Consider the following 27,445-nt stretch of genomic DNA (forward strand, 5'->3'; position numbering starts at 1 on the left):
TCACAAAATACTGAAAGTTCCATTTTTCTTGGAACGTTCTGCATTCACTGTCGATTTTTCGCTTCTTTTCCATACTAACAAATCACACATAAAAACGATAAGTCAAATCAAAATACTTTTATTGACGGGTGTTACTTTATTTCACAATAGACTAGCTACAACCAGAACTTTCTCGAACAAACGCGGTAGTTCCAAATATTTAATTACGCCTAATTCCACCTAGCGGGTAGCTGAAAAAGATAGTACATAGTACCACTACTCGCCACTAGATGTCGTTAAGTGTCACAATACACAATAATAATTGAAATGCAAAAAAAGCGTAAGTTTGCTTAGGTCACGCACTTTGCGACTATCCTAGTCTAGAAATATAGTTAAGGGCAGAAATTGGCCCTTGGAACAAACTGTTTATTTCTGCCATAACAGTTTTTTTTTGTGACACCAGATTCCAATTCCTCCAACTTCTTTGACAATTTATTGTACGCTGCATCCTTTTTTGCACGATCATGGTAATGTGAGCAGATATAACTTGCCATAAGCAAGGTTCTGATCGATATAGCTCGATAAAGTCGATACTAACTTGGTTTTGTTTGCGCGACATGTTGATGCACACTCTATAGTTGCTAAGTTGATGTGCGACGTTCACCTGTCTGCCTGTGGGAGAAACAAACGGCACCTAGTCTTGCGTAGTGGGGAGAAGTTTGACCCGAGCTGTCGACACAAACTAAACTGAGTAGGATAGACAATCCAGTTCAAACCGCCACACATACTCAGTTCAGTTTGCCATTTCATTAAAAAATATGAATAATTTCATTTCTCTCAGTTAGACTGTACAGTTGAAAAATTGGAGTTGAACTGTGACCAAAATAGCCACACACGTACAGTTTTAACTATCAGTTCTAACTGTACAGTTATAAGTGTCAGTACTGTACGTGAGTGGCCGGCCTAAGATGTAGTTATCAGGCCTCATCCTCTACCATAGGCGCCCATTTCTTTCTTGAATTTTTCTGTCTAGATGAACAAGAATACAATATGTAACTTGATCATGATGTAAGAAACATCTTCTAAGAAAAAAAATATGTTTTTTATACAATAGGCAAATCTCTTTTTAATCATATAAATTGTTTAATGTATTAATCAATAATTGATTTAATTTAAAGATTTCTTTTTCAAAGCATGTAAATAAGATATTCTTTTTAAAAAGTAATTTTTTTTATTTACTAAATTAACATAACTAAAATCTCACTGCTAAATAAAAGGTAAGTCATTAACATAAGTTATTTCATTTTTGTTTAAAATATATTTTTTCAAACATAAATAACAATATCAAATCTGAATTTGTTGTCTTTGTTTTGTAAGTCAGAAAATGTAAATCCTCGATCAACAGTACGATACAGATATCAGATATTTTACTTCAGAAAATAGACATAGACCATGTTTATTTGTCTAACTCAAAATGAAATTATTTTTACTATCTCAATACACTCATAAAAATCCGACTAAATTTTCAGAATCACACATCACTTAACCTGAGAAATATCCGAATACAAAAAATATATGAGTACGAAATTCATTTTTTATTCAAAATTATTGTTCACTCAATTTGTACGGTTAAAACAAAATTATAGATCTTATTTGAAAATATTTAATATTTATTTTCTATGTATAAATCGAATTTTTTTGAAATGGCGTTTTTTAATCCCAACTATTGTCCTCGCTGAATGTTTTCTTAGTTTTCGTTATTACGTTCTCATTGTCTGCTTCCCTCTCCTCCTCAATGCGATCGATAGAACGTTTTGATAAAACGCTAACGCTGAAATGAAAAAAGAAATGCAAGCATTTGAAATAGATTGAAATAATTTGAAGAACGAGGAAACCAAGAAAAGCATAAGAGTATTTCAACAATTACATTTGAATTTATCCAATTTATATCCAGGCATATTTGGTTATAACGCTGAAAATACACCGTTTTAAAACTGAAGATTCAATTCCATATAATGCAAAGATAGTTTATCGAGGGTTCTGATACAAATAAGAAATTGAATTAACACTTACTTCACACAACATTACATGGATTTTTGCCATATCCCAGATTTATAATTTGCTTTTTTTAAATTGATTTGAATAAAAGTTACTATTGAAATTGTACTGGTAATTATCATAAAGCATGCATGAAAAAACATCAGTTTTGAAGAAAATATAAAGAAAAAAACGAAAAGACAAGACGCTCTATTTGTGAATGACATACATGAAAATAAGACATGAAAGAACCCCGCACCTTTCTAATGAAAAATGAGTCCCGGTGAAATTCGATGAATGTTTGATATGATGTATTTCAAGTCATGCTGATCAAAAATCTCCACGGGCCCAAATAAATCCTATGGCTAGTTTTCGAGATACAGGGTATCACAGTAGGTAAGTGGCCATTTCTTTAAAGTAATGTTGCTTTCAGGAAAACATCCTAAATAAAAATGTTTTACGCGACGGATACTGCTTGCACATAAAGCAATACTTTCAGACTGGTTTTTGATAAAAAATATTGTTTTATACAGGATGAGTGCAGCATTATTCAAAATGAAATTCTCAATCAACCTAATGAAATGACGATGTGACTAAACCAATTAACCCACTGATATGCTCATCGTTTAAATATCTCAAAATTGATTAATTCAACATTTTGTACAGGGTGAGTCAAGCAGTTACAGTGTTTCTGGTGGCATTTTGTATATTTTTTTTAACCTTATGTCACCAAGAGATGTTTTCAATTCACTAAATGAGTTTACAAGGGGATCGACATTATACTTATTAAACCATCTCATGCATCTGGACATCGGTGTGTTGTAACCATAGTTAGTATTATGTTTTTTTATGAAAAAAAGTGGAGGATTTATTGTATCGTGAGATTTTACATTGAACTTAATAATTTCTAAAAGATAAGGACAGTCGACTTCACCTGACAGTAGTTTGGTGAGTGTGGTAACTTCAGTTAAGTTAAGATTATTTAAAATATTTTGACGATTAAAGTTGTAATATGTCTTCATTTTGAAGGATATATACTTTAGAAATCGAATTTCGACATTTTCAATGTTTTCAATGTCACACGTGTAGTATGGGCACCATGCAACTGAGGCATATTCTAGTGCTGATCTAACTAAAGAAAAATACAGCGTGACTCACGGTCGATGGTGGTTAGACGTTTCTGGAAAACGCAAAGCATGATTTTTCTGAAAATTTCACCTCTCACATTTCCTTACCTGTTCTATCGATCTAAAATATTTTCAGCATTGCGGCGTTGCCACTTCTATCAAAAAGTCCTAGCAATTATATTTTTTTAAATGGAACACCCCGTATATTAATACATTTCTGGAATCGCTCTAGTATTTTAATACTTTTTTGCTAATAATGTCCTATACCTATCTCTATCTGTTTTCGAGATAAAAAATAAATTGTGCTAAATATGGTCCAAAACATAGCCCTAATTGAAATTAAGTACATCAGTACTCTCAATTCATGAAAAGTTGATATTTTGATGATAGTTTGGACAAACTCGAAATATTCAAATAACACCAAGTAATCGACTCCATATCATACAGGACGTGCTAAAATTACTGTTATTTCCATTGTGCATAAAAGTAGTCAAAAGTTCATTTTTTCAAATGAAACCCCCTGTATATTACTCGGTAAATTGAGAGATGGTGAAAAATGCTTCAAAATGATATATCATGTCCCTATACCTAAATCGTCAAGTTTTCTCAATAAAGTCGCTTCTTCTAGAAACATTATTTTTTTTTAGAATTTGGATTTAGGTAGCAGTGGAATTATCAAGCTTTTAGCAGTTCGGTTACTTTCATAAGTAATTTACAAAGAGTTATCGACGGTGTTTTGAATCATCTTCCAAAATGAATGCAAATATCGATTATTCAAAGGAAGTTCTTATGAAATTATTTATTATACACGGACAGTGTGATCAAATCATTGCCAGAACTTGTAGAAAATTCAACCAAATGTATCCTGAATTAACACCAATGAACGAGAGGAAGTTTATAAGATTACAAAATAATTTCCTTAACTATGGCTCCATGTTAAAAGCGCCTTCAACATTACCAAAACCTGTTACTTCACATGAGGACAATACTGTTCAACGTTTTGGCATATTTTTATGCATACCCAGAAGCTTCCATTCACAGTGCAGAAAAAGATTTAGGTGTATCACATGCTTCAGTACAACGAATTTTGAAAAATCACGGAATGCATCCGTATAAATTTACCAAAGTTCAAGCTCTAAAAGCAAAAGACTTCAATCAATCAATGTACTTTGTTGTCTAAGAGGAAATGGTTAAAATTTGCAGATATAAACAATAGATAATACATATATCTTTGGTCTATTTGTAAAAAGAACAAAACATAAAAATAAAATTATATAAGTAAAAATATATAAATTTTTTTTCATCTCTCGATGCAATCACACATAAATATAGAATACAGATAATTTAATCTTATAGATAAAATGCAAAAAGCTACAGTTAGCCCAAGATACTGTCACTATAATACTCCTGCAGGCTGTAGTATCCTTTAGTTAAAAATATGCTTTTGACGGTTTTCCGAAAGATTCTCGGGCATGATATATTTTTTACTTGGCTCGGCAGATGATTGAAGAGTTTTTTACTCTCAAATATGAGAGAATGTTTGGTTAATGTCGTTTTTGGTAGCGGTAAGGGTAAGTCGTCTTTTTGACGAGTATTATATGGTCTTACAATTGTCATATTGGATTTTTTCTTATGCATCAAGCACACTGTATCAAGGATAAAAATACTGTATAGGGTCAGAATTCCATGTTTTATAAAAAGTGGTTTACAGTGATCCCTGGACTTAGCTTTTGATAAATATCTGAGAGCTCTTTTTTGTAAGACAAATACTGAGCTCATTAGCTGATAACAGCAAAAACCCCAGATCGAAATGCCATACATTAAGTGTGATTCAATGGGAGAAAAGTAAGCCATTCTGCCTGCCTTTGTTCCGAGTTCCGTAGTGATAACTCTGATTGCATAGCAGCCCGATGCTAGGTTTTTGTTTATGGTCCTTACATGGTCATCAAATCGTAATTTATCATCAATGTATATACCTAAGAATTTTATGCTGGTATTGTTATTTATGATTTGTTCATTAAAGGTCAGATTTTCATCATTGAAGTTGAAGGTCAGGATTTTGGTTTTATTTCCGTTGAAGCAAAGATAGTTTGAGTCACACCAGGTTTTAACTTTCTGTAAGTCTAGAAAGATACACTCTTTCAGAATTTCTAACTCCCCAGTTTATTTTTGAGATATCAGAGGAACAATTCAACAATTTGACAATCTGATTTCGGTTCGAAAGATAGCTTGCAAACCAATCGAGTGTCACTCCTCTGAATCCATAGCAATATAATTTTGTGAGCAGTACTTGTGATTAACACAGTCGAATGCTTTTAAAAAATCGCAGAATACTGTTCCAATAGCTCCTCCATCGTATAGGCCAACATACAGCTCATTTGAAAAGTTGAAAATTGCATCACTTTTGTGCGTTTAGAAGTTTGAAAACCGAATTGTACTGTAGATAATATGTTATGTTGGTTCAAGAATGCCAATAATCTCTTTTTTACAATGTTTTCTATAACTTTTGAAATGGTAGATAGTAAAGCTATTGGTCTGAAATTTGAAGGAGTCTCCAGCTCTCCTCCTTTATGGATTGGCACTATAACGGCTGTTTTCAAACATGACGGAAAAACACCACTTGCAAAGGATTTATTTACTTCTTCTGCTAGAGTATGTAATGCTTCGTCTGGTAGATTTTCTAATATTCTTACAGATATTTCGTCGATACCAGAAGAATTTTTGTTTTTGAGTTCCTTAAAAGTGTTTTTGAGCTCATCAATATCTGTGTTGAATAAATAAAAGCTATCACAATGGAATTAATCACGGCTGGTGTAAACCTCGAAGTAGGAATGGGTCAATTGAGGCTGAGCCTATGGCGAGAAGCACTCACTACGCAACCTCTGCTGCAGACAAGCAGTAATGCAATTGAACCCAGGTTTGTGTTCAATGAACCCTACAAAATACAAATAAAACAGAACACGAAGTCAAATACTACAAATGCAATACGCATATATACAGACGGCTCAAAAACCAAAGAAGGCTCAGGATGTGAAGTGTACTCCGGATCACCAAGCCTAAGGATTAAGTGGGGAATGGAAAAAATACCAGCGTGGTTCAAACAGAACTGGCTGGTATCTCAATTGCCACAAAAACAATAACAATCTGCACTGATAGCAGACAAGCCCTATTAGCCTTGAACAGACAACAGGGCTAGTAATAAAGTGCCACCAAGATTTAGCCAAAACCTCGGTAGATAATAACATTATCCTCAGGTAGATTAAAGGGCACGACAGGAGTAAAGGTAATCGTATTGCCGACTATTTTGCCAAGGAAGCGGCTGGACTAAAAATTTTAGGACCCAGTGGCACATACGGCCTTATGACTTCGACAATTGTGGGGCTAGCCAAACGTTACACCCATGCTCAACCCCTGAAGAGATGGGATGGAATCAAAGGATGTAAACTTGCCAGGATAACCCTGGGCGACCCAGGGAATCTGGCGCCGAAGAAATATCTGGAGATGATCAGAGAAAGTCTACGCTTAACAGTAGGATTTTTGACTGTCCACTGTCAACTAAGAAAACACCTCCATAATATGGGGCTAGTGGACACATCTCTATGCAGGATGTGTTAACAGGAATATGAAACTATCAGGCATATCCTATGCCTCAATAAGAGAGACTGTGTATGCGGCGAGTCTTGGCCTACACCTGCCGATATAAAGGAGATGTCTCCTTGTGACCTGTCCACCTTCCTGGAAAGAACAGGATTGACGATGACCTAGAAGGACAACTCCTTGGGAGGATGTACAATGGGTCACATGTGGCCTAAGTGCTGTGGGCCTACACTCACCCTCCCTACTCTACAGATACAAATACTATTTGAATTATAAAATCCGTTAGAAATTTTATCAAGTCCTTGGCAAAACGAACCAAGTGTTTGAATGAGAATATTGAAAAAAACTTCCCCGAAACACAATGAAAAAACCTTACGGCAATGTGCGTACAAACTTTTTCTTCTCTGAAACGCTTCAAAACTTATTTAAGAAAATCCACAAGCCAGGAACGACTAAACGGTTTGGCGTTAATGTCAATCCACCGTAGAATTGACATCGACACCGAGGAGGTAATTGATTTGTTTGCTGCAAAGAAAGATACAAAACTAAATATGATTTTGTAAAAAGATGTTAATATTTCTATTATGGTTTTCTAATGCATATTCCATATTCGATGGTCTTTTAGACGTAGCTAGAGAACAAAGAAAGATGAGTTTCAAATTTTGGTTACCGATGTAGATGGCTGTGATCTATCGTTTGAAAATATTTTCATTGCCACGTTGTTGCCACATCTACATGTAACAAACATCAACATGGAAATTTCAAATGGAACACCCTATATATTATATCATTTTTGAATTCTGCATCAAAATCCAAGTTGCTTTTGTGAACCATGTTCTATACCTATCTCTCACCGTTTTTAAAATAATAATCATTTTGTAATTATTTTTGGCAAAAACATGTTATTTTTAATATTTAATATCGCATGAATTAACTAATACATCGAACTCAAATTCTGGCTACATTGAGATGAGGTATGGTGGTCATTATTTCAGAACGAAACTCAAATCTTATTTTATACAGAGTGTCTGAAAAATACGACTCACTTTGTATCTTTGAAAAACGACCATAACTATTTTTTTAATTGAACACCCTGTATATTATTCAATTTTCGAATTCAGCCAACCAATGTGAACAACTTTAATCAACTATGTCCTATGCCTATCTCTGACCGTTTATGAGATATGAATTCTTCTATAATTTTTTTGCTTCTATACAAATTATAACATTTCAATTACAAAAGTAGGTGAAAAAAGTATTTATTGAACACATTGAGTAATGAATATAACTTTATATTAGTTCAGAAAGGTGTAATGGAATACATGAATGAAATTTCATAGTGGGTGAATGTCAAACATTACTATTTTGACTATATTAAAAAACAAGAGATAATATTGTGAAACTAGCTTCGCAATTATTTGACATTTGATACTGACATACTTGTGATATACTGTTTGGAACCTTTGGTGTAGTAATGAATATTACCGGAGTTTTTTCCCAACACCAAATCGTTATTTTTACACCTCGACACGTGTTTCGATCATCTTCAAGAGGAAGATAAAACTAATAACTACTCAAAACTAAAGCTACTTATACTAATCAGGTACATCATACAGGTAGGTAATCAGTAATACCACCCATACAAGTGTACCACCCTAAATTAATTTTACAATTGGCCTTTCTATTATTTACAATATGTCCTTACGTATGTTTAAATGTTACAGTGTTCCATTAGAAATTTCCAAGTTGGTGTCTGTTACATGTAGATGTGGCAACAACGCGGCGATGAAAATATTTTCAAACGATATATCACAGCCATCTACATCGGTAGCCAAAATTTGAAATTCTCATCTTTTTTTGTTCTCTACATACATCTAATAGACCATCGAATATGGAATACCCTGTATATTTTCATGTAACACTATTTTCTTTCAGCTACTTTCATATAAACATTGAATTACACGAAAGAAAAAAAAATTCTTTCGAAACAAATACTTCTATATGAACACTGAATTATACAGAAGATACTTTTCTCTATTCAATGTTTATATGAAAGTAGCGGTTTCAGGAGGACTTTCTTTCAGTTTGTGTCTGAAAGTTACTTCTTTGCATGATCTACACATCCATGTATAGAGTTACTTATTTTCAAATTGATTACTTCCTTCCTTTTTTTGGAAGATTCTCTCATCCATTTTTTTGTATCAGATGGAGTAGTAGAGAGCCAAAAACTTTCTTTCCCAAAAATTAATCACTCCTAAAAATATAACCCTTTCAAATCAAATAAGATTCCTCATGGCTGGGATTAAATCAAATAGGTGAATGAATGTCATTACGATGTCATCGATGACATAAGCAGATCAAGCTCATTCCGTGACATTCAAAATCGTAATCCATGAATGAAGTGTGTGTATTTTCTATAATGTTATCCAATTTGGTACTGAAGAGCCTTAGGGCAAGTGTCTTAAGGCGAAACACGGTGTATACCAGTTAGGGTAATTTAAGAAAATCCACAAGCCAGGAACGACTAAACGGTTTGGCGTTAATGTCAATCCACCGTAGAATTGACATCGACACCGAGGAGGTAATTGATTTGTTTGCTGCAAAGAAAGATACAAAACTAAATATGATTTTGTAAAAAGATGTTAATATTTCTATAATGGTCTTCTAATGAATATACAGGGTATTCCATATTCGATGGTCTTTTAGACGTAGCTAGAGAACAAAAAAAGATGAGTTTCAAATTTTGGTTACCAATGTAGATGGCTGTGATCTATCGTTTGAAAATATTTTCATTGCCACGTTGTTGCCACATCTACATGTATATTATATCATTTTTGAATTCTGCATCAAAATCCAAGTTGCTTTTGTGAACCATGTTCTATACCTATCTCTCACCGTTTTTAAAATAATAATCATTTTGTAATTATTTTTGGCAAAAACATGTTTTTAATATTTAATATCGCATGAATTAACTCATACATCGAACTCAAATTCTGGCTACATTGAGATGAGGTATGGTGGTCATTATTTCAGAACGAAACTCAAATCTTATTTTATACAGAGTGTCTGAAAAATACGACTCACTTTGTATCTTTGAAAAACGACCATAACTATTTTTTTCATTGAACACCCTGTATATTATTCAATTTTCGAATTCAGCCAACCAATGTGAACAACTTTAATCAACTATGTCCTATGCCTATTTCTGACCGTTTATGAGATATGAATTCTTCTATAATTTTTTTGCTTCTATACAAATTATAACATTTCAATTACAAAAGTAGGCGAAAAAAGTATTTATTGAACAATAACTTTATATTAGTTCAGAAAGGTGTAATGGAATACATGAATGAAATTTCATAGTGGGTGAATGTCAAACATTACTATTTTCACTACTTTAAAAAACAAGAGACAATATTGTGAAACTAGCTTCGCAATTATTTGACATTTGATACTGACATACTTGTGATATACTGTTTGGAACCTTTGGTGTAGTAATGAATATTACCGGAGTTTTTTCCCAACACCAAATCGTTATTTTTACACCTCGACACGTGTTTCGATCATCTTCAAGAGGAAGATAAAACTAATAACTACTCAAAACTAAAGCTACTTATACAGGTAGGTAATCAGTAATAGCACCCATACAAGTGTACCACCCTAAATTAATTTTACAATTGGCCTTTCTATTATTTACAATATGTCCTTATGTATGTTTAAATGTTACAGCTATATAATACATAAGGACATATTGTAAATAATAGAAAGGCCAATTGTAAAATTAATTTAGGGTGGTACACTTGTATGGGTGGTATTACTGATTACCTACCTGTATGCTGTACCTGATTAGTATAAGTAGCTTTAGTTTTGAGTAGTTATTTGTTTTATCTTCCTCTTGAAGATGATCACTTGGTGATCGAAACACGTGTCGAGGTGTAGAAATAACGATATGGTGTTGGGAAAAAACTCCGGTAATATTCATTACTACACCAAAGGTTCCAAACAGTATATCACAAGTATGTCAGTATCAAATGTCAAATAATTGCGAAGCTAGTTTCACAATATTATCTCTTGTTTTTTAATGTAGTCAAAATAGTAATGTTTGACATTCACCCACTATGAAATTTCATTCATGTATTCCATTACACCTTTCTGAACTAATATAAAGTTATATTCATTACTCAATGTGTTCAATAAATACTTTTTTCGCCTACTTTTGTAATTGAAATGTTATAATTTGTATAGAAGCAAAAAAATTATAGAAGAATTCATATCTCATAAACGGTCAGAGATAGGTATAGGACATAGTTGATCAAAGTTGTTCACATTGGTTGGCTGAATTCGAAAATTGAATAATATACAGGGTGTTCTATTTGAAAAAAATTAGTTATGGTCGTTTTTCAAAGATACAAATTGAGTCGTATTTTTCAGACACTCTGTATAAAATAAAATTTGAGTTTCGTTCTGAAATAATGACCACCATACCTTATCTCAATGTTGCCAGAGTTTGAGTTCGAAGTATTAGTTAATTCATGCGATATTAAATATTAAAAATACCATGTTTTTGCCAAAAAAATTACAAAATGATTATTATTTTAAAAACGGTGAGAGATAGGTGTAGAACATGATTCACAAAAGTAACTTGGATTTCGATGCAGAATTCAAAAATGATATAATATATAGGGTGTTCCATTAGAAATTTCCAAGTTGGTGTCTGTTACATGTAGATGTGGCAACAACGCGGCGGCGATGAAAATATTTTCAAACGATATATCACAGCCATCTACATCGGTAGCCAAAATTTGAAATTCTCATCTTTTTTTTTCTCTAGATACGTCTAATAGACCATCGAATATGGAATACCCTGTATATTTTCATGTAACACCATTTTCTTTCTTTCGTTATTTTTATATTTCATGTTTTTCTACTGTTCCACCTAACCAAACCCCCCCCCCGAAATTGTTTTCTGGCTACGGCCTTGCTGGATTATACTTGCTCAAATTTTCTCTGTTTATCGTGCGAGGTATTTAACAGTAGTTAATGAGACACCTAAGTCATTATCTACTCATTTTAAACAAATGTTGGCCATGATGTACGAAAAAACTGAACAATTTTAACGAGTTACCACAACCGTGTGGTGGAAGGGAAGTTTAGTGAACAGTGACCCCTTGACTAACTTTCATACACATCTCGAGAGCACTTTTGAATCTTCATTTCCTTTTGTTATATAAAAGATTAAACCAAAAAATACCAATTAGAAGATGTATAAAAATATTAAGTAAAAACTTACGTTCCCTGCACTACATAAGGAAATATGCAACAGATAATGAAACTTTTCAATCATATTTCAGAATGATGTAAGGACAGTCAAGCATCAAACTTCAAAGTAACCTTTACCAATGCACATGTGCACGGAAAATTGGTGATTATTAATGAGTTATTTTATGTTTAACTTTTAATATTAATTTTTGGGAAAGAAAGTTTTTGACTTTCTACTATTCCATCTTGATACAAAAAAATGATGAGGGAATATTCCTTCGAATATTTTTAACCTTCACATTTGAAACTAATTATCGTGAATAATTTTGTACCTTTTTGAAAAATCTCATGTTGAAAGTATAACCTGAAGAAAGAAATATATTTATTATCTATCTATCTATCAAACCATCTATCATATAACTATCTATCATTTATCTATCTATATAAAATGATGTATGAAAAGTTTTCCAAATGATTTGTTCAGATAAAATAGCAATTACTTTTAGTATACTTCATACAAGGCACTTTTTACAACAAATCTAGGACTCCATCAACATCATCTAGAACCAAAAACCATTTTCATTTGCCCTTAGCTAGATTGTATTGACACTTCCTACACAATTTCATTGTCTGACTGGAAATAAAGTATCATTATTATTTATTTTCTTTACCGTAGTATGCGCTGGTCAGGACCTATCTCACAAAGCCCGGATACATTCGGGGGGGGCAGCATTATCAACCAACGACCAACCCCTACACCGTGGGGTAAGTGATCATTGAGTCCGGAAATTATGTGCCCTGAGCAAGCGCAGTGAGCCAAGAATGACAGCCTTCTGAATCTGTTCGGCTAAGATTTCTGCCTTAATGCGGCAAGTTGGTATGATTTTACAACTCGAGATTATAGAGGGCATCATTCCACCAAGCACTCCAATAACCAGAACAACCATCTTGACATAGTTCTCTGGATAGAGTCTGAGGAGTTCGAAGAGAATATCTCGATATTTTATCCGTTTTCCTCCTCTTTTCGGACGATATTCGTTTAGCCAGGAACTGGCTACAGGACTACATCAGGCTTATTAGCTTGTATGAGCCTGAGGGTGGAGAACGAATAGTCCCAATAAATTCGGCACTACTCGTTCCCCACAACGGATTCAATATTCCCCGGAGCGTAGAGCAACACCGGTGTCTCGTCAATACCGTGAGAGTGTCATAGATGGTAATAAAGCACTCTTAGGGCCACATTATGTTGATGGATACAGGCCGAGACCGCATAGCACATGCTGATAGCAAGTTCATTAGTGTCTCGGACGCCCCGCGGTAGGCTCTGCACCTTGTTTCAGGAAACTCTATAACCATCACGCGACTGCGGTAGACTAAAGTGTTGCAGATACCATCCTGGCAGTCCATGATGAACCTTTCAGTTTCCGACTTCAGTCCACTCGATCTGAGGAAAGCGAAAGCCAGGCGCTTTGATAAGCCAAGGTCTTCAATGTCATTGGAGAAGACCCTATGCATTGACTTATTCTTGTGTTGCCGCAGAAGTGAAGTGATCTCTGCGGCTTTTATATGAGCCTTTTGCTGAACGGGTTCCAACTCAATGACAGAGTTGTGATCACCTCGTTCAATGTCGAAAACTAAACCGAGTTCATCAGCTGCTCGAGCAGCTGCCCTAAAGAAAAATTTTCCAATTCCTGCTCTCACATGGTCGCGGACCATGCAGACAGGGAGATCCAAACTACTGACGACTTTACAGGCTACATCCAGTACCATTCTGTCATGTAAACACTGCAAACTCAAAAGTCCACGGCCTCCCTGTTGTCGGGGGAAGTACAACTGTGGAACGGACGCTTTGGGATGCAAACTCCTATAAAGATGCATCATTTTTCGGGTCTTTACGTCGAGTTGAAACAGCTTATTATCATTATTATTATTAATATTATCATGTGCAAAAACATCATTTTGAAATTATATCTGAAACCTCCTAACCTGCCAAAACTATCTGTTCTTCTTTTTTTGGAACTAGGAAAACTTTCTGATGATCTTCTTTTTTTGCCTATTTTAGGGGAACATAAAGGTGTCGATATTCCAGATAAGATAGCTCTTCTTCTATCATACAGCATAATACTGTAAGAATCACTTTGAGATAGGGTTTTGAATGCTAATGCAGCTTGATCTCGCTTGGCCAACCCAACATAGGCAGAAGTGTCATCGATCCAAGATACATGAACATTGCCTAAAAAATGGTTATAACAATATTGTATCATTTTTTTCTGACATTTTTTTAAAGGTATAAAGAGTAATTCATAATTTACACTCACCAAATGGACTAAATAATTGTAAAATATTATTTAATTTCCAATCTTTAGGAAAAGTTAAATGAAAAACATGATCTCTGGATACTCTCACTAAAAAGAACAAATATTAGTGATTTCATAATACAAAATTGTAAAACTCACAATCTTCCCCTGCCAAATGTAAGTACTGATTATCAGTCAAAAACATCAAGAAAATTCTAAAAAAAAAGGATATTAATAATGTTTCCAATATTTCCTGGAGTGCATATTCATACTTATTCAAATAAGGCTCCAGGAGATCCATATTGCCAAAAATTTCACTATCTTTCAAGTTATTTTTCACCCCTGCAACAAGAACCAAAATTTTCATTTTGGAGAAACACAAAAAAATTCAATTAGCCTTGATGATCCAAAATGAATAATTATTTAATCAATCCGATACTTCATTTTACAAAATATGCTGGACTATTCAAATTCAGATCCTTGCATGGTAATTGTGAAAATAGTAAGAAATAGAATTTATTAAATTATGGCAAAGTTGCCATATTGAATACTGAATAATTGAAAAAAATTAACCCTAGTTTCTATTTTAGGCTAAATGGAGATTAACGGAAAAACATATTTTAAATAGAGAAATCGATGACATTTCAAAAGAGGTATTGTTTGACTCTTAATTCAGGGGTTAGGTCTCACTCCGCAGAGGAGTTGAAATTAACGCGGACCTACGAGTTCTTTATCTTACCCCTTTCAGCACTCCTATGGTATTGACAAGATATTGGTGTTGCCCTGTACACAGAACGATATTGAATCTTTTTCAATCTCCACCCAATCTCCAACCTTGGCTATCAAAAGTAATATTATATTCAATGTGTGGTTTTCATTTTCAGGTGGGGCGAATATTTTCCAGAAATGGTTATTTTGATTATTGAAACCCTTGGTGACATAATGACCTCAATACTCTCGAATTTCAGACTAATATTGGCTTGACGCCACTATGGCAGAAATCTTAACCGGACAAATGTATGAACCGGACAAATGTAGAAGGCTGTCATTTTTGACTCTCAGTGGGCAAGATTCTTGTATACAATGATCACTTACCCTGATAATTTTCCTTCTGTTGTAACCTGATGAAAACTCACAAAATAAATCTAATCTAAATTACATCTCTTGACCTTGTTCTTATTCACTTTGAAAAACCATAGGCCTTGCAAAAAAAAAGATTCAATTCATCAATTGAAATGAATATAATGGTTGATGAAATAAAATGTGAATACATCGAACATGTACCACACATTGAAAATAAAAATAAATATCCACTCACTAAGAGACAAATTAATGCTTTTGAATCGACCAGACAATTTTGGTAATATTCTTGAACCAATTCAAAAAAAATATTTTCTTCTGAACTACATTTGTTCACTTCTTGAGTCGCGAAGAAAGACCTCTACAAAGTGGAATACGCAAAATCATAATTTTATGCCATCCATAGCAAAATTATATATTTTCATAAAGCTCCTTTATATATTATATTATTATATTCTATAATATCCCGTAAATAATGAATATGTTTATTCATCACAAATAGATACAAGAGAAAACAACTAGAATATATTAATTCACCTCACGTGTAGACTTCATATTATTTTTATGAAAGATTCTTCAACAATGTGTTTTCGGTTGTAAATTAAACATATAATACACACAATTTTTTTCTTGAACATTTGATAGAAGTGAATTATCTTGCAGCTCATTGATAAGTTTAAAGACATTTTATTTTCATCTAATGGTACTCTATTGAGAAGCGGCAAACTCTTACGAAGGTTCGAAATAGATGAACACTTCAATCTAGCAGACCACTGGTCATTATTAAGCATTGGTCAAAGACGAAACGGATTGGTTCAAGTTTGATGATTGTCCTGTCACTAAATATTCTGGCGATATCTTGAATTTATTGGAGCCTCTGGAGACACCCTACATTTTATTCTATGGAATAGAAAACATTGGCAGATTACGATCTTCAGATGATGTGGTGCTGCAGGTTTTTCCAGGTTTTCCTGCAGCTGAAAAGGCAAATGAGCCACTAGAATCAATCAAGTAGTCCCGGAGCGCTAACTAATTTTTGTTGTTTCATAATTTGTTTAACTTTCGTATCTATTATTTTACTACTTGAAAATAAAGAATAAAAAAACTCAAATTGGAAAGTATGTGGCGAACCACATATATCAAAACTGTAATCTTTAGCATAGCTATTTATAATATTAGATCCATTCTACTTTAGAATCAGTTACATTGTGTGGAAGTTGAATCATTGTTGAGATTTGATATTTGCTTCTGGGAGAACTCGGGACTGACCTCAGGAGCTTTCAATCAAAAACTTATTTCACGCCATATTACAGGGAATATCAATTCATATTCTTGTAAAGAACTGTTCTAAGGTTTCATTAGACTCTAGACTAACGTTTTCATATATGTTTTCAATAACAAATATAAGTTGAGTTTCCTTGCCTCAGATCTACAGGTAATTTACCTACTTAGTATCAAAAATATTTAATTACTTTTCTAATTATGTAATAAAATATGATTATATAAAATTATTCAGAAAAGAAGTAAAATACTTTCTCCCGAATGAAATATACTACCCTCTTGAGTATAAATGATATAAATTACTTTCATCGTAGATGCATTTTGCTCCACCAGGAAAACCGAAGGATGCCAAAAAAACTATTACTTAGATATTGTCACTTGCTTGAAAAAACTTTCAAAAAATATCAAACAGATAGTTGTTTCCAGAGTATAGATGAATCAATGACTAAATGAATGAAGATTTAATCTTCAATCACACAGTATATGTTTCTCAAACCTGTAAAAATGGAAATCAAAATGTGGCTGATATGTGACCCTACACAGGTAAAGAGAAATAACAAACCCAAGAAGGAACTGTGGAAGACCAGGTTGTCATTACTCTTGCAACTAATCTAGAAAACGGGATGTTATTCTTTTTTTTTAATCGTTTTTTGCAAGAGTGAATTTATAATATAATAATAGTAATAACTTCATTCACTACAATATTTTAAATGCAATAATGAATACATGATGGTAGTGAATAAGGAACTTTTGCGATAAGTGTAAGCACTTGTTTCACAGAGAAGAATGTAACATGTGAGAAAAATGAACTATAAAATGTTAGATGTAAAATATAGAATGTAAGAGTATAAACTATAATGAATGTAGATAATAATAATACAAATATATGAACGATGAACAATACCATAAGGCAATACAATGAAAATGAATATATTACCCTACATTCCAATGTCCTCTAGAGACTGTAAGAGAAGATGACGACCGACAGTGTCAAAAGCTTTCGATAAGTCTATGAATATGTACAGCGATGGTTTACTTTCATTTAAAACATCAATAACTTTCAATGTCAATGATAAAACAGCATCTTGAGTTGATAAGTTTTTCCTAAATCCAAATTGGCTATTTGATATTATTTTATATTTATTGAGATACGACACAAGCCTCTTTCTAATAATCATTTAACATATTAATAATAAATGGGTTACTAAGGATATAGGACGATAATCTGCAATATTTTATGTTTCCTCTTTTTCAAGAGTGATATAATGATATAAAAGATATGGTACAAACAGGTTTCACTGTTCCCTTGAACCCCAGTCGATGTGTTTATTGTAGGAGTGACGTGTGTGAGGAATCACACATTAAAAGGTAAGACCTCGTTAATCCTTAGCTCGCACAAATTTCGACTTCTGAGGGTTGACGTTCGTAGGGATGCGACAGCTGTTTAACGGAAAAACAGATTTTTTAAACAGATTTTTAAAACCAAATTCATTCAATGTATTCAAATAATCAGTAGTATCATTGTCATCGGGATTCAACAAATCGATATTTATATCTCTCAAAAATAGACACCTTCACATAATCAGGATGGTTCACAAAGTAATTCAATAAATGTATATTAAATCATTTCATACTAGAGTTAAGTGATGTATGTAAGGTTGTTAAGAGACATGTATTTTTTTGTCAAGATTGACTTTGATTCAAAGCGCTTTAACATCAGTTGTTATTTGTACTATTTTGTGTGTGAAATTATAACAGGTTTTAATATACAGGGTATTTCAAATTCGATCCTCACCATTGGGATCTGCCGTTGAGAAAGTTCTGAAATTCCGAGTATATCCGGAGATATCCGGAAAAAAACAAAAAATTTCGGAAAATGTTTTTTTTATTTTTTTCTGGCTTTATTTTTTGAGAGATTCGAAAATAAATTGCACTTCTACGGTGCCACTTTTTCCCTGCAACGTAATAGTGTTTTCAGATTTGCTATCCGACGTTTTGTCTTCCGGCCACCATCACCAACTTTTTTTTTTTATGGGCGCTTTATTGGATTCTTTCTGTTTTGAATAGAACCAGATTTTACCTTTTCAATAATGTATCATAAGTTATCATTCTTTTTCGAAAAGTTGGAGATATTAAAAAAAATTAATTCTTATCATAATAGGCTTTGACTTTATATTTCTAAATTTGACTTTTAATTTGTTATAGTCAATGACATTTTGTTATTGTACAAGTCATTGAATTTTTGTCGAAAAATGGCTTTCACGAATGAAGAAAAAAGAGATATGATACAAATTTATTATAAATGCGATAGAAACAGTGTTAGGACATCAGAAATGTATTTAAACTTGCATCCCGAAAGATGACAACCACATCGAACTATGTTCAAGTTATTGGATCAAAATCTCACTAAGTTTGGTTCATTTGAAAAGCCAATGAAAAAATACGGAGACAGAATCAACAATTGAAATTTGATAAAGACGGTTTGTATGAGGTAAATTAGACATTGTGTCCTTTTCAATGAAAATAGAACTTTGAACAAATAACAATATTTAACTGAAATGTAAAGACAAAAACAAATCACAGCAAATGCTCAAAATGCTGGCCTTGTTCATGATAACACGCCCTTCTTCAAATATTTTTCACTGCACGAATAATTTCCCTCCTCCTCGATTTTCTGAACTCTCTAACAATGCTGTGTTGAAGGTCCTCAATATTTTGATATTCCCTCTGACCATAAACTCTATTTTTCACTGTACCCCATAAGAATGTATCTATAACACTCAAGTCTGGAGACCTTGCTGGCCACCTCACCGGCCCATTATTCCCTATCCATTTATCACCAAACCTTTCAGTCAGGTAATTAAATACTCATCTGGTAGTGTGCGGTGGAGAACAATCATGTTGAAACCAGATATTATAGTTAGTCAAAGGTAGATCATCCAAATAGTCTTCGAAAATCGACATTAAAAACTGGTGATAGGTTTCTCCATTCAGAATTCCGTCAAATAAATGAGGAACCAAAATTATATCTTTGTAAATTCCTACTCACACGTTAATACTAAATCGCACTTGAGGTCTAATTTCTCGGAACTGCCTGGGGTTGTTTATGTTCCAAATGTGTTCGTTAAATCGGTTGAATATCCCACAATTCGTAAAATTGCTTTCATCTGTCCAAATTACATTTTTCAGGAAAACAGGAAAATCAGGTCTTCTTATTAGCCAATTACAAAATTCAAATCGCCTTTTGGGATCACTGAAATTTCTGTTTTTTCTGGATATATCCGGATATATCGGAATTTCAGAACTTTCTTAACGACATATTGTTAGTCAGGTAAATGCGCAACTTTGCCCCAATTAACCATCTTCGTATCTCTCATAGTTTCCGAGATCCCAATGGTGAGGATCGAATTTGAAACACCCTGTATACTTTCCAGAGTGATGGTTTAATTTTTTTTTGTTTTTTTTTGTTTGGTCAAATTCAAAGAGAATTATCAGCTTATTACAATCGGAAACAATCATGAAACGTTGCTTGGGTGGACATTAAGTGAATGGATTCTTATCAGGTAACTGATAAAGGATGTTTGTTGTTTTTGATGTGTCGATTCTGTATCAAATGAGCTAATTTCGTTTTAAAACTTTATTCAGACACTCACTTTTTGTGAGATATCCATACCTACTATCGGTGGTTCAAGTAACTTTTTGGAATTATTAAACTATCAACACTTTATTTTCACTATCAAACACCTAATACTATAAGAAATACTACACTAAACAACACCAACTGATGTTCCTACGATATCCAGCCTTAGAAACCCGTATTTCTTCAAGAAAAAATATTTATGTGATCAAAGGTGAATTGAAAAGGGGAGAGTCAATATTTCCTGTTCAAAGATGGTTACATTTTATCGGGAAAAAATAGGAGGGTTGGTATGGCAAATCAAATGTCCGTGCTTCAAGACTTTGACAGCAAAACAACGAACTGGTAGAGAAAAGTATTCTCCCGTTTGGTGATGATTGCTGCTGTCAATTCATGGATCATCTATAAGCAAGTGAACGCAAAAATACCTAATTTTTAGAAGTTGTTGTTCCTCTAGCAGAGGAACTGATTGCAGAAGGCACAAAAACCGCAATAGTTAGACAATCAATGAGAAATGGAAAAATTTCTAAAAAGAGAAGACTATTAGGTAATGTTTCTCTATACCTTTCCATCGAGGGTCCTACGATATGACAGTGTAAAAGATGTACAGATGCTAAAAAACAAAAAATTTAACAAAAACAATTTCTCAACAATGTGAGATACCGCTATTTGCAAATTATTCAGCAAGTTACCATTCATGATTTTCTGAATTTAATTATCATTTTGTTACCATTTTTCTTTCATATTGAAAATATTGAGCTGACAATACGTTTTTTTTTTAATATTTTATGAGGTTCACAACTACACTGCAGGGGTCTCCTGGTGTATATAAGTACCACTCACTAAGATTGGTGGTATATATACGAACCACCACTACCCCTTTCAACCACCATGAACTTGAAATGAAAGTTTCAGTTATCATTCACTCAATCATTGATTATTATTGTGAAAATATTTGAAAAAAATTATGAAAAGTAAATAAAGCAAAAGCTGTTTTAAGAGGGTTAAAACAACTAACTATTTGCTTGATAAGGATTAATAGTGTTACAGGTAAAGCAACTACCACATTATATGTGATCAGAATTTTAAACAATAAAATGGGTACAGTAACCTTTACACAAAAGACAGACTAATGCCATCGCGGCATCGTAAAAGAAAAACATTATACAGTAAATTGTTTTGTAATATCAAGAAGTGAATTAGGTAGCATTTTCGATGAAAGCTTCCTGTGTATCAACTCCGCCCAGACTTCTCACAGATAATATCGTCACATTTCAAACGATTCACACAAAACATTAATGAGTTATACACATGATTTTTTTTTCTTGAATCACTCCATCTATTGGGGAAAACTGTATGAAATTGTGTTTGGAAGTTTATGAGTTTATCAGACGCAAGTTCATATGTGGTGGGAGGACTATATTTTATAATTTGTAGTGATGTACTAGTTTTATTGTAAAATATTTTATGAAGTCTTTAATTTATTATGTGACTATTCCTATATAAATGTAATTCGTCTTTGAGGACAATAAATGAAAATGAAATGAAAAATAACAACAGAACGATTGGTGAGTATTTAAATATCAGTTATATCAACATTTGTATGCTGTTGATCATTAGACGCATCACTATTTACTAATAATTATTGTATTTAAGAAATTACTGTCCCTGATGAAAAAAATACTAATACTGTAACAGTATACCTAAATATTTCCACATAGACAAAAAACTGACTCCTGTTATAAAAGCATCATAACCAGCTTCGTGTTCCTTCTTATCAGAGACTTTATATCCCTGGCCACCATCTTCAATCACTGAAACATGATAAAAAAATAATCAATAATTCATAATGAACTGATTGGATTACCTATGTCTGGAATTTGGAAAGGTTCTTCTGAAACCCTATCCAAAACTTGGTTCAATACACTTGAAGATATCAGATCATCAAATGGAGCTGAACTAGACATATACTTTGTATCTATCACCCTAAAACCCCAAATTTGTATCAGATTCATACATTTATACTAATAAGGAAATATTCAGAAACATGTGAAAAGTGATAAGAGTAAACACTGCAAAATCAACATCAAGTTGCTTGTTATGCATATATTCACATATAGGAACTTCCTTGACAGGTTGCAGGTACGAAGTTACACTGATTTATCGATTTTGTTTCGAGCCTTGCCTTCAGGCAATCTTCTCATTGTTTCCATCAGTTCCTCGAATCCCTCAGCAATGTACCCAACGCTCGTCGGCCAAGTGTGGTGAATGATGTTACTATGTAATAATTTCGGAGATGGTTATATTATTAAACTTATAAAACAACCAGTATAGAAGAATTTATGGAAAATTTACAATGTGCTCAGTAGTCCAAAAGGTAGAATCTCATGAAATGATGAAAAGATGTACAGGATTGAGTTTATTGTAATGCAATTTAACATTATTGGCTTCATCCACTTGTCAAAAAGAAGCAAAATATCACAACTGTAGAACTATGCTCACCTTGGAAAAAGATTATGAGCCATTTCTTTAAATTCTTCGTAATCATCTGGTAAAGGTACTAAAAACTGATTTATACTATGAAGGAAGTCCAACAATAAATTATGACCAATAACAAGTTTCTCCTGCAAAAGAAATAAAAATTAATATTCATGTGTGGAGAAACTTTTGTTTCCTAAATAAAGATATATTTAAAAAACGTAAAAAAAGCAAGGAAAACATGATAAATTTTAATAAAAATGCTGCCCAAAAATTGGTTTATATAGAGACAAACCTAAAAATTCCTGATATAACATGCTATATTATCAAAAAGTAAATTATTTGATATATCAACTTACAGACTTTACAATTGCTTTCAATACTTTTGTGAAACCTATGAAATCATCAAGTTCTTTCAGTTGACTTTCATAGTTTTTTTCATGATTTTCTCTCTCCTCTTCCAGGCTCATGGCTCTTTTTACAACCAAAATCCTATCCTTTTCAATTTGTCTGGTTTCCAAAAATATTTTTTTGTCAAATTTTTCCTTTTTCATTTGATACACCAATTTTCTCAAAAATGCATTACATTTAGGAAGTTGCAGTTCCGTTTGATCCCCTTGTAAAAATAATTCTATCTGCTCTCTGGAAATAAATAATGATGAAAATGGAATAAATAAGTTATTTACGTTGATTACGCAACATCAGTCATGAATGGCCTTGCATTGTCTGGTATTGGAATATTATCATCATTTCCATTTTTTTGCGACTGAATTGTTTCTGATTTTTTTTTATGAGCCTCTTCCAAATTAGCTTCATACTTAGACTTCTCATTTTCATTAAGATATGAAATACCTTCCCTGAATAATTTATTAAAATCCATCCCTTCAGAGATTAAAAAGTCTATACTAGAAGATTGACACAAAAATCTTTGATCTGGGATATTTCTGTTAAGAGGTCTTCTGAAAATATAAAAATTGTAGGTTTGTTGCTTGAAATTCTGGTCTTCCTCACTATATCTGAAATAAAATATTATAATTTTCAATTATTTTCCAGAAATTAATTGGTGAATTCACTTAAAAATATGTAGATGAAATAAAATAAGAAATTAGAAGCTGTTAATTTCTAATTAAAAAGCCTTCGAACAAAATACATTATCAACTGCTTCTCAGGCCTGATTCCAAATTAACAAGGAAAATTATCACACAGCGACATTCATGTCTTTTTAGATCAAAGTTCTAAATTTAAGAGATAATGATGAATATAGGGATGGCATTTTAGGCAAGTTGAAATGAACAAAATAGATCGCGAATCTTGAAGGGGGAATGTTCGCGGTGTTTATATACTTGTAAAAATTTGAGTTTCAATAAACCAGCAGCAACTTAGCACAGTTATGATAATCTTGGTAATATAAAGTGGTTAGGGTTCGCCTACTAAAATAAAATATCACTGGAACGAGTGGTGACAAAGTAACTGTAGATTTTGTGAAGCAATGTTATATAGTTACAACGAAAATATTCCAACTGAAAGGTAATTTAATTTTTTTATAACAATATTTAAAACATTAAAACGAATAATGAAAAGGTAATTGATTTGTCAGCATTATTAACTTCGAATGGTGCATTTACTTTCCCTAGTCAAAATATCCAACATTTTCAATAATACAAAAAGAAAGAAAGGTATTGGTGAAAATATAAAGCTAAAAACTGACAATGCAAATAAGACAATCGACTCGAATATCAAAATTCTCTACTACTACTACTCTAGATTATGTTTGTCTTAATATTAATAAAGAGGGTACTCAATCTCTTGTTATCCTCATGTCACTCTCGGACCATGCAAAAAGTAAATAAAAAAGCCTTGGATAACCAAAGGAATCAGAACCTCTTCAAGTAATATGAGGGCCCTACACATGATTAGGAAATACACTAAAACTGATTTCTTCCACAGCCATTTCAATAAGTACCGGAAAATTTATAGAAGAATTATTAGATGTGCTAAAAAAAATATTATACTGAGAGACTTTCCAAGACGTCCAATAAACCTAAAGAGAACTGGGCTATTTTCAATGATCTGAGAGGCAAAACAAACAAGCTTCCAGTGCAACCAGATAGCCTCAATGTGTATTATTGTGCAATAGCAAAAAAACTTAAACTCAACATAACAATACAAAAAACCCTTTAAACTACCTGAGTAACATAAGAATTTCAGAAGAATTCATTTCAAAACATACAAATACTGAAGAACTTGATGAGCCATCCAATTTTCGTCCTAATTCAGTAATATCTACTTTGTCAAAGGTGATAGACAAGCTTGTAAAATAAAAGTTGCTAACATTTTTGGAAAAGCACAATATACACAATAGCTTACAGTTTGATTTCCAAAGATCCAAAAGTACACATGATGCTATCTTTGTCTAGCTGGAAGAGTTATATGTGAGTTTGATGAACATATAAAATATAAATTGATGGATGTAGCCGCTACTACATGGTAGGAGATCATAATGAAAAGAGAAATGAAAATTTCTATGTTTTTTTACCATTTTTATTTGTAAGTAACGTTACAAAATTTATTGTATAAGTTTGAGAATGTCCATATAGGACAAAAACTGCAGTAACGTTAGTTACAAATAAAAGTGGTAAAAAAACATAGAAATTTTCATTTCTCTTTTCATACAAAATATCTCAACAAAAAACTTGCACCTGGCTGCTATGCTATCAGGGTCATCACCAAGGAGTTGGGAATAGTAGCAGGAAAAACATCATATTTTTCTTTAGTTGAGTCTCATCTGAGGTATGGTATGGCTTTCTGGCTTTCTGGGGCATCTTCATTCTAGAAACAGTATGTCTAATTTAAATAAGAAAAAATAATTTTCCTTCCGAAAGAATATATAACACCTGGCAAATTGCCAATATACCTCTGCCAAAACCAACTTCAACATCAACTAAAAATTCCATAATATTTGAGAGTTGGAAGATATTCAGTCACCTTAACCTGTAAAGGTACAATTGCAGGTACAAGTACAGGTACAAATACAGGTACCAATACAACTGATTACCTGACAAAGCATAAATACGCTTCACGAAGCCTAAAAGTCATCGGACAGCAAGCCATGATGGCTAAACCTCTGAATAAGCTAGCCACTCGCGCCAGCGAAACGTCAGGAAGAAATTCCAAAAATCCTCGTCTTTCAAACTCGAAAAACAGTAACACTGGAAACCTCAGCCGTGAAAGTCTAAACCATTTTGTCATTCGAGAGACAAATTGATCAATTTGAACATTGGAAAAACCAGAACTGCAGGCAAGCAAGTGTAATTACTTTTTGGTGTGCTACAAACTGTAACTAGACACATGAGTAAACTTACCTGAAAGTACTGAGTCCATATTGTATTACCAAAAAATCCTTAGAATTATTTCGCATCTTTTCATAATAGTCACATGGCGTATCGAATGAGTTTATATTGCGAACTGAATACAAGCCAGTTAACTCACAGTCTATACTCAAAAATGAACAATTTTCAATGGCTTTTTCCACATCAGGTAATACTGAATGAAAATCTAAAACAATTGTGTACAAATCATTAAAATATATATTAACTAATAATTATAAACTCACTTGAATTTGTTATTTCCATATTTATTATATTGTTGCATTTATCATTCACATTCAAAAATGTTAACCATCCCGAGAATTTAAAACTAAAATTCGAAATCAAGACAATCAAGAAAAACAAATTAGTTCAAAACCTCTTTTTCTAAAATTTTCACAGAACCACAGAATACTGTTACAGAACTACAGAACAAAAGAATTCTGAGCCGTAACGGGACGACCGGCAGATGTGAAACATCGAAATTAATTTGTACAAGTAATATGCATAAAAGAACTGAATACGACCTCAGAGTAATAAAAATATCATTACTCTGAGATTACGACAGGAACTTACATGGCATAATGTATAAATAAAATATCACGATTTTTTTCCAGAAAATTATGATTGTTTATTTATTAAACATTTGGTTTCATCAAATACAAAAATGAAAAATTCAAAAACCTATTTCAAATTGTGACAACATAATTCTTTTAATCAGTGACTTTAGTAATAAATATATTCTATGTAACCTCTGTTGGTGTATTACTGTGACAATTGGTCGATAATAACTGAAGTATGTTAGACAAAAGTTTCATACGTAACATAATTATTATTTTTTATCGGGTATTTGTTACCTTCCACAATCTGAAAAATATAAAAATTATAATGGAGAACTTCATACAAGTGTAGAAGGGTAAACTTTTTAGTTTACCCCGATAAGTTACTGCGTAAAAAGTATTTTTCACAAAGAAAAATCTTCTATTAGTAGATGAACAACGTATGTACGAGCACACTTCAAGGTCATGAGTCGCTGGTAAGTATTTCAGAGAGAAATTCAGTGAGTGGAAGAGAGAAACGTGTGACGTCATTGACGCAGGACGGAACGAGTATCGTAGCGATTCAAGCATGGAACTCGGCCCCCTTAGTACTCCGACTCACCTATCGGCACCTCTTGCGACTCTGCCACACCCCTCGACCCCCTTGTCACGTTCCAGTCACGTGATTCTAATGAAAAAGAGTTTATAGTTATAAGATTGGAACCCAGGACGTCCGCGTGGTAGACATTGTCCTTAGCCTCTACACCAA

The 27,445-nt window shown here is 32.9% G+C and overlaps 1 protein-coding gene across 1 annotated transcript; it reads right to left on the reverse strand.

Annotated features, from left to right (window-relative positions):
- Positions 1–1,553: 1,553 nt before the first annotated feature.
- LOC111516663 (poly(A)-specific ribonuclease PARN) lies at positions 1,554–26,543 on the reverse strand. Its single transcript, XM_074184812.1, has 12 exons — positions 26,386–26,543; positions 26,135–26,327; positions 23,468–23,788; positions 23,132–23,414; positions 22,797–22,918; positions 22,162–22,280; positions 21,998–22,108; positions 14,569–14,638; positions 14,456–14,511; positions 14,318–14,404; positions 13,986–14,232; positions 1,554–1,810 (listed from the first exon to the last, which is right to left on the reverse strand). The coding sequence occupies exons 1-12, from the start codon at positions 26,402–26,404 to the stop codon at positions 1,693–1,695; spliced, it is 1,746 nt and encodes a 581-aa protein (XP_074040913.1). The 5' UTR covers positions 26,405–26,543; the 3' UTR covers positions 1,554–1,692.
- Positions 26,544–27,445: the final 902 nt, after the last annotated feature.

The sequence above is a fragment of the Leptinotarsa decemlineata genome, unplaced genomic scaffold (genome assembly GCF_025532065.1).
Source record: "Leptinotarsa decemlineata unplaced genomic scaffold, Ldec_3_MD MMD2_tig00026358_RagTag_RagTag, whole genome shotgun sequence".
Lineage (NCBI taxonomy): Eukaryota > Metazoa > Arthropoda > Insecta > Coleoptera > Chrysomelidae > Leptinotarsa > Leptinotarsa decemlineata.

What these genes read in the sequence shown, in the direction of transcription:
- LOC111516663 (XM_074184812.1), bottom strand. An exon ending in TATGGACTCAGTACTTTCAG is followed by an intron (nt 23,789 to 26,134) that starts GTAAGTTTACTC and finishes ATTTTATTTCAG; the next exon opens with ATATAGTGAGGAAGACCAGA. An exon ending in TGAAAGCAATTGTAAAGTCT is followed by an intron (nt 22,919 to 23,131) that starts GTAAGTTGATAT and finishes TTTCTTTTGCAG; the next exon opens with GAGAAACTTGTTATTGGTCA.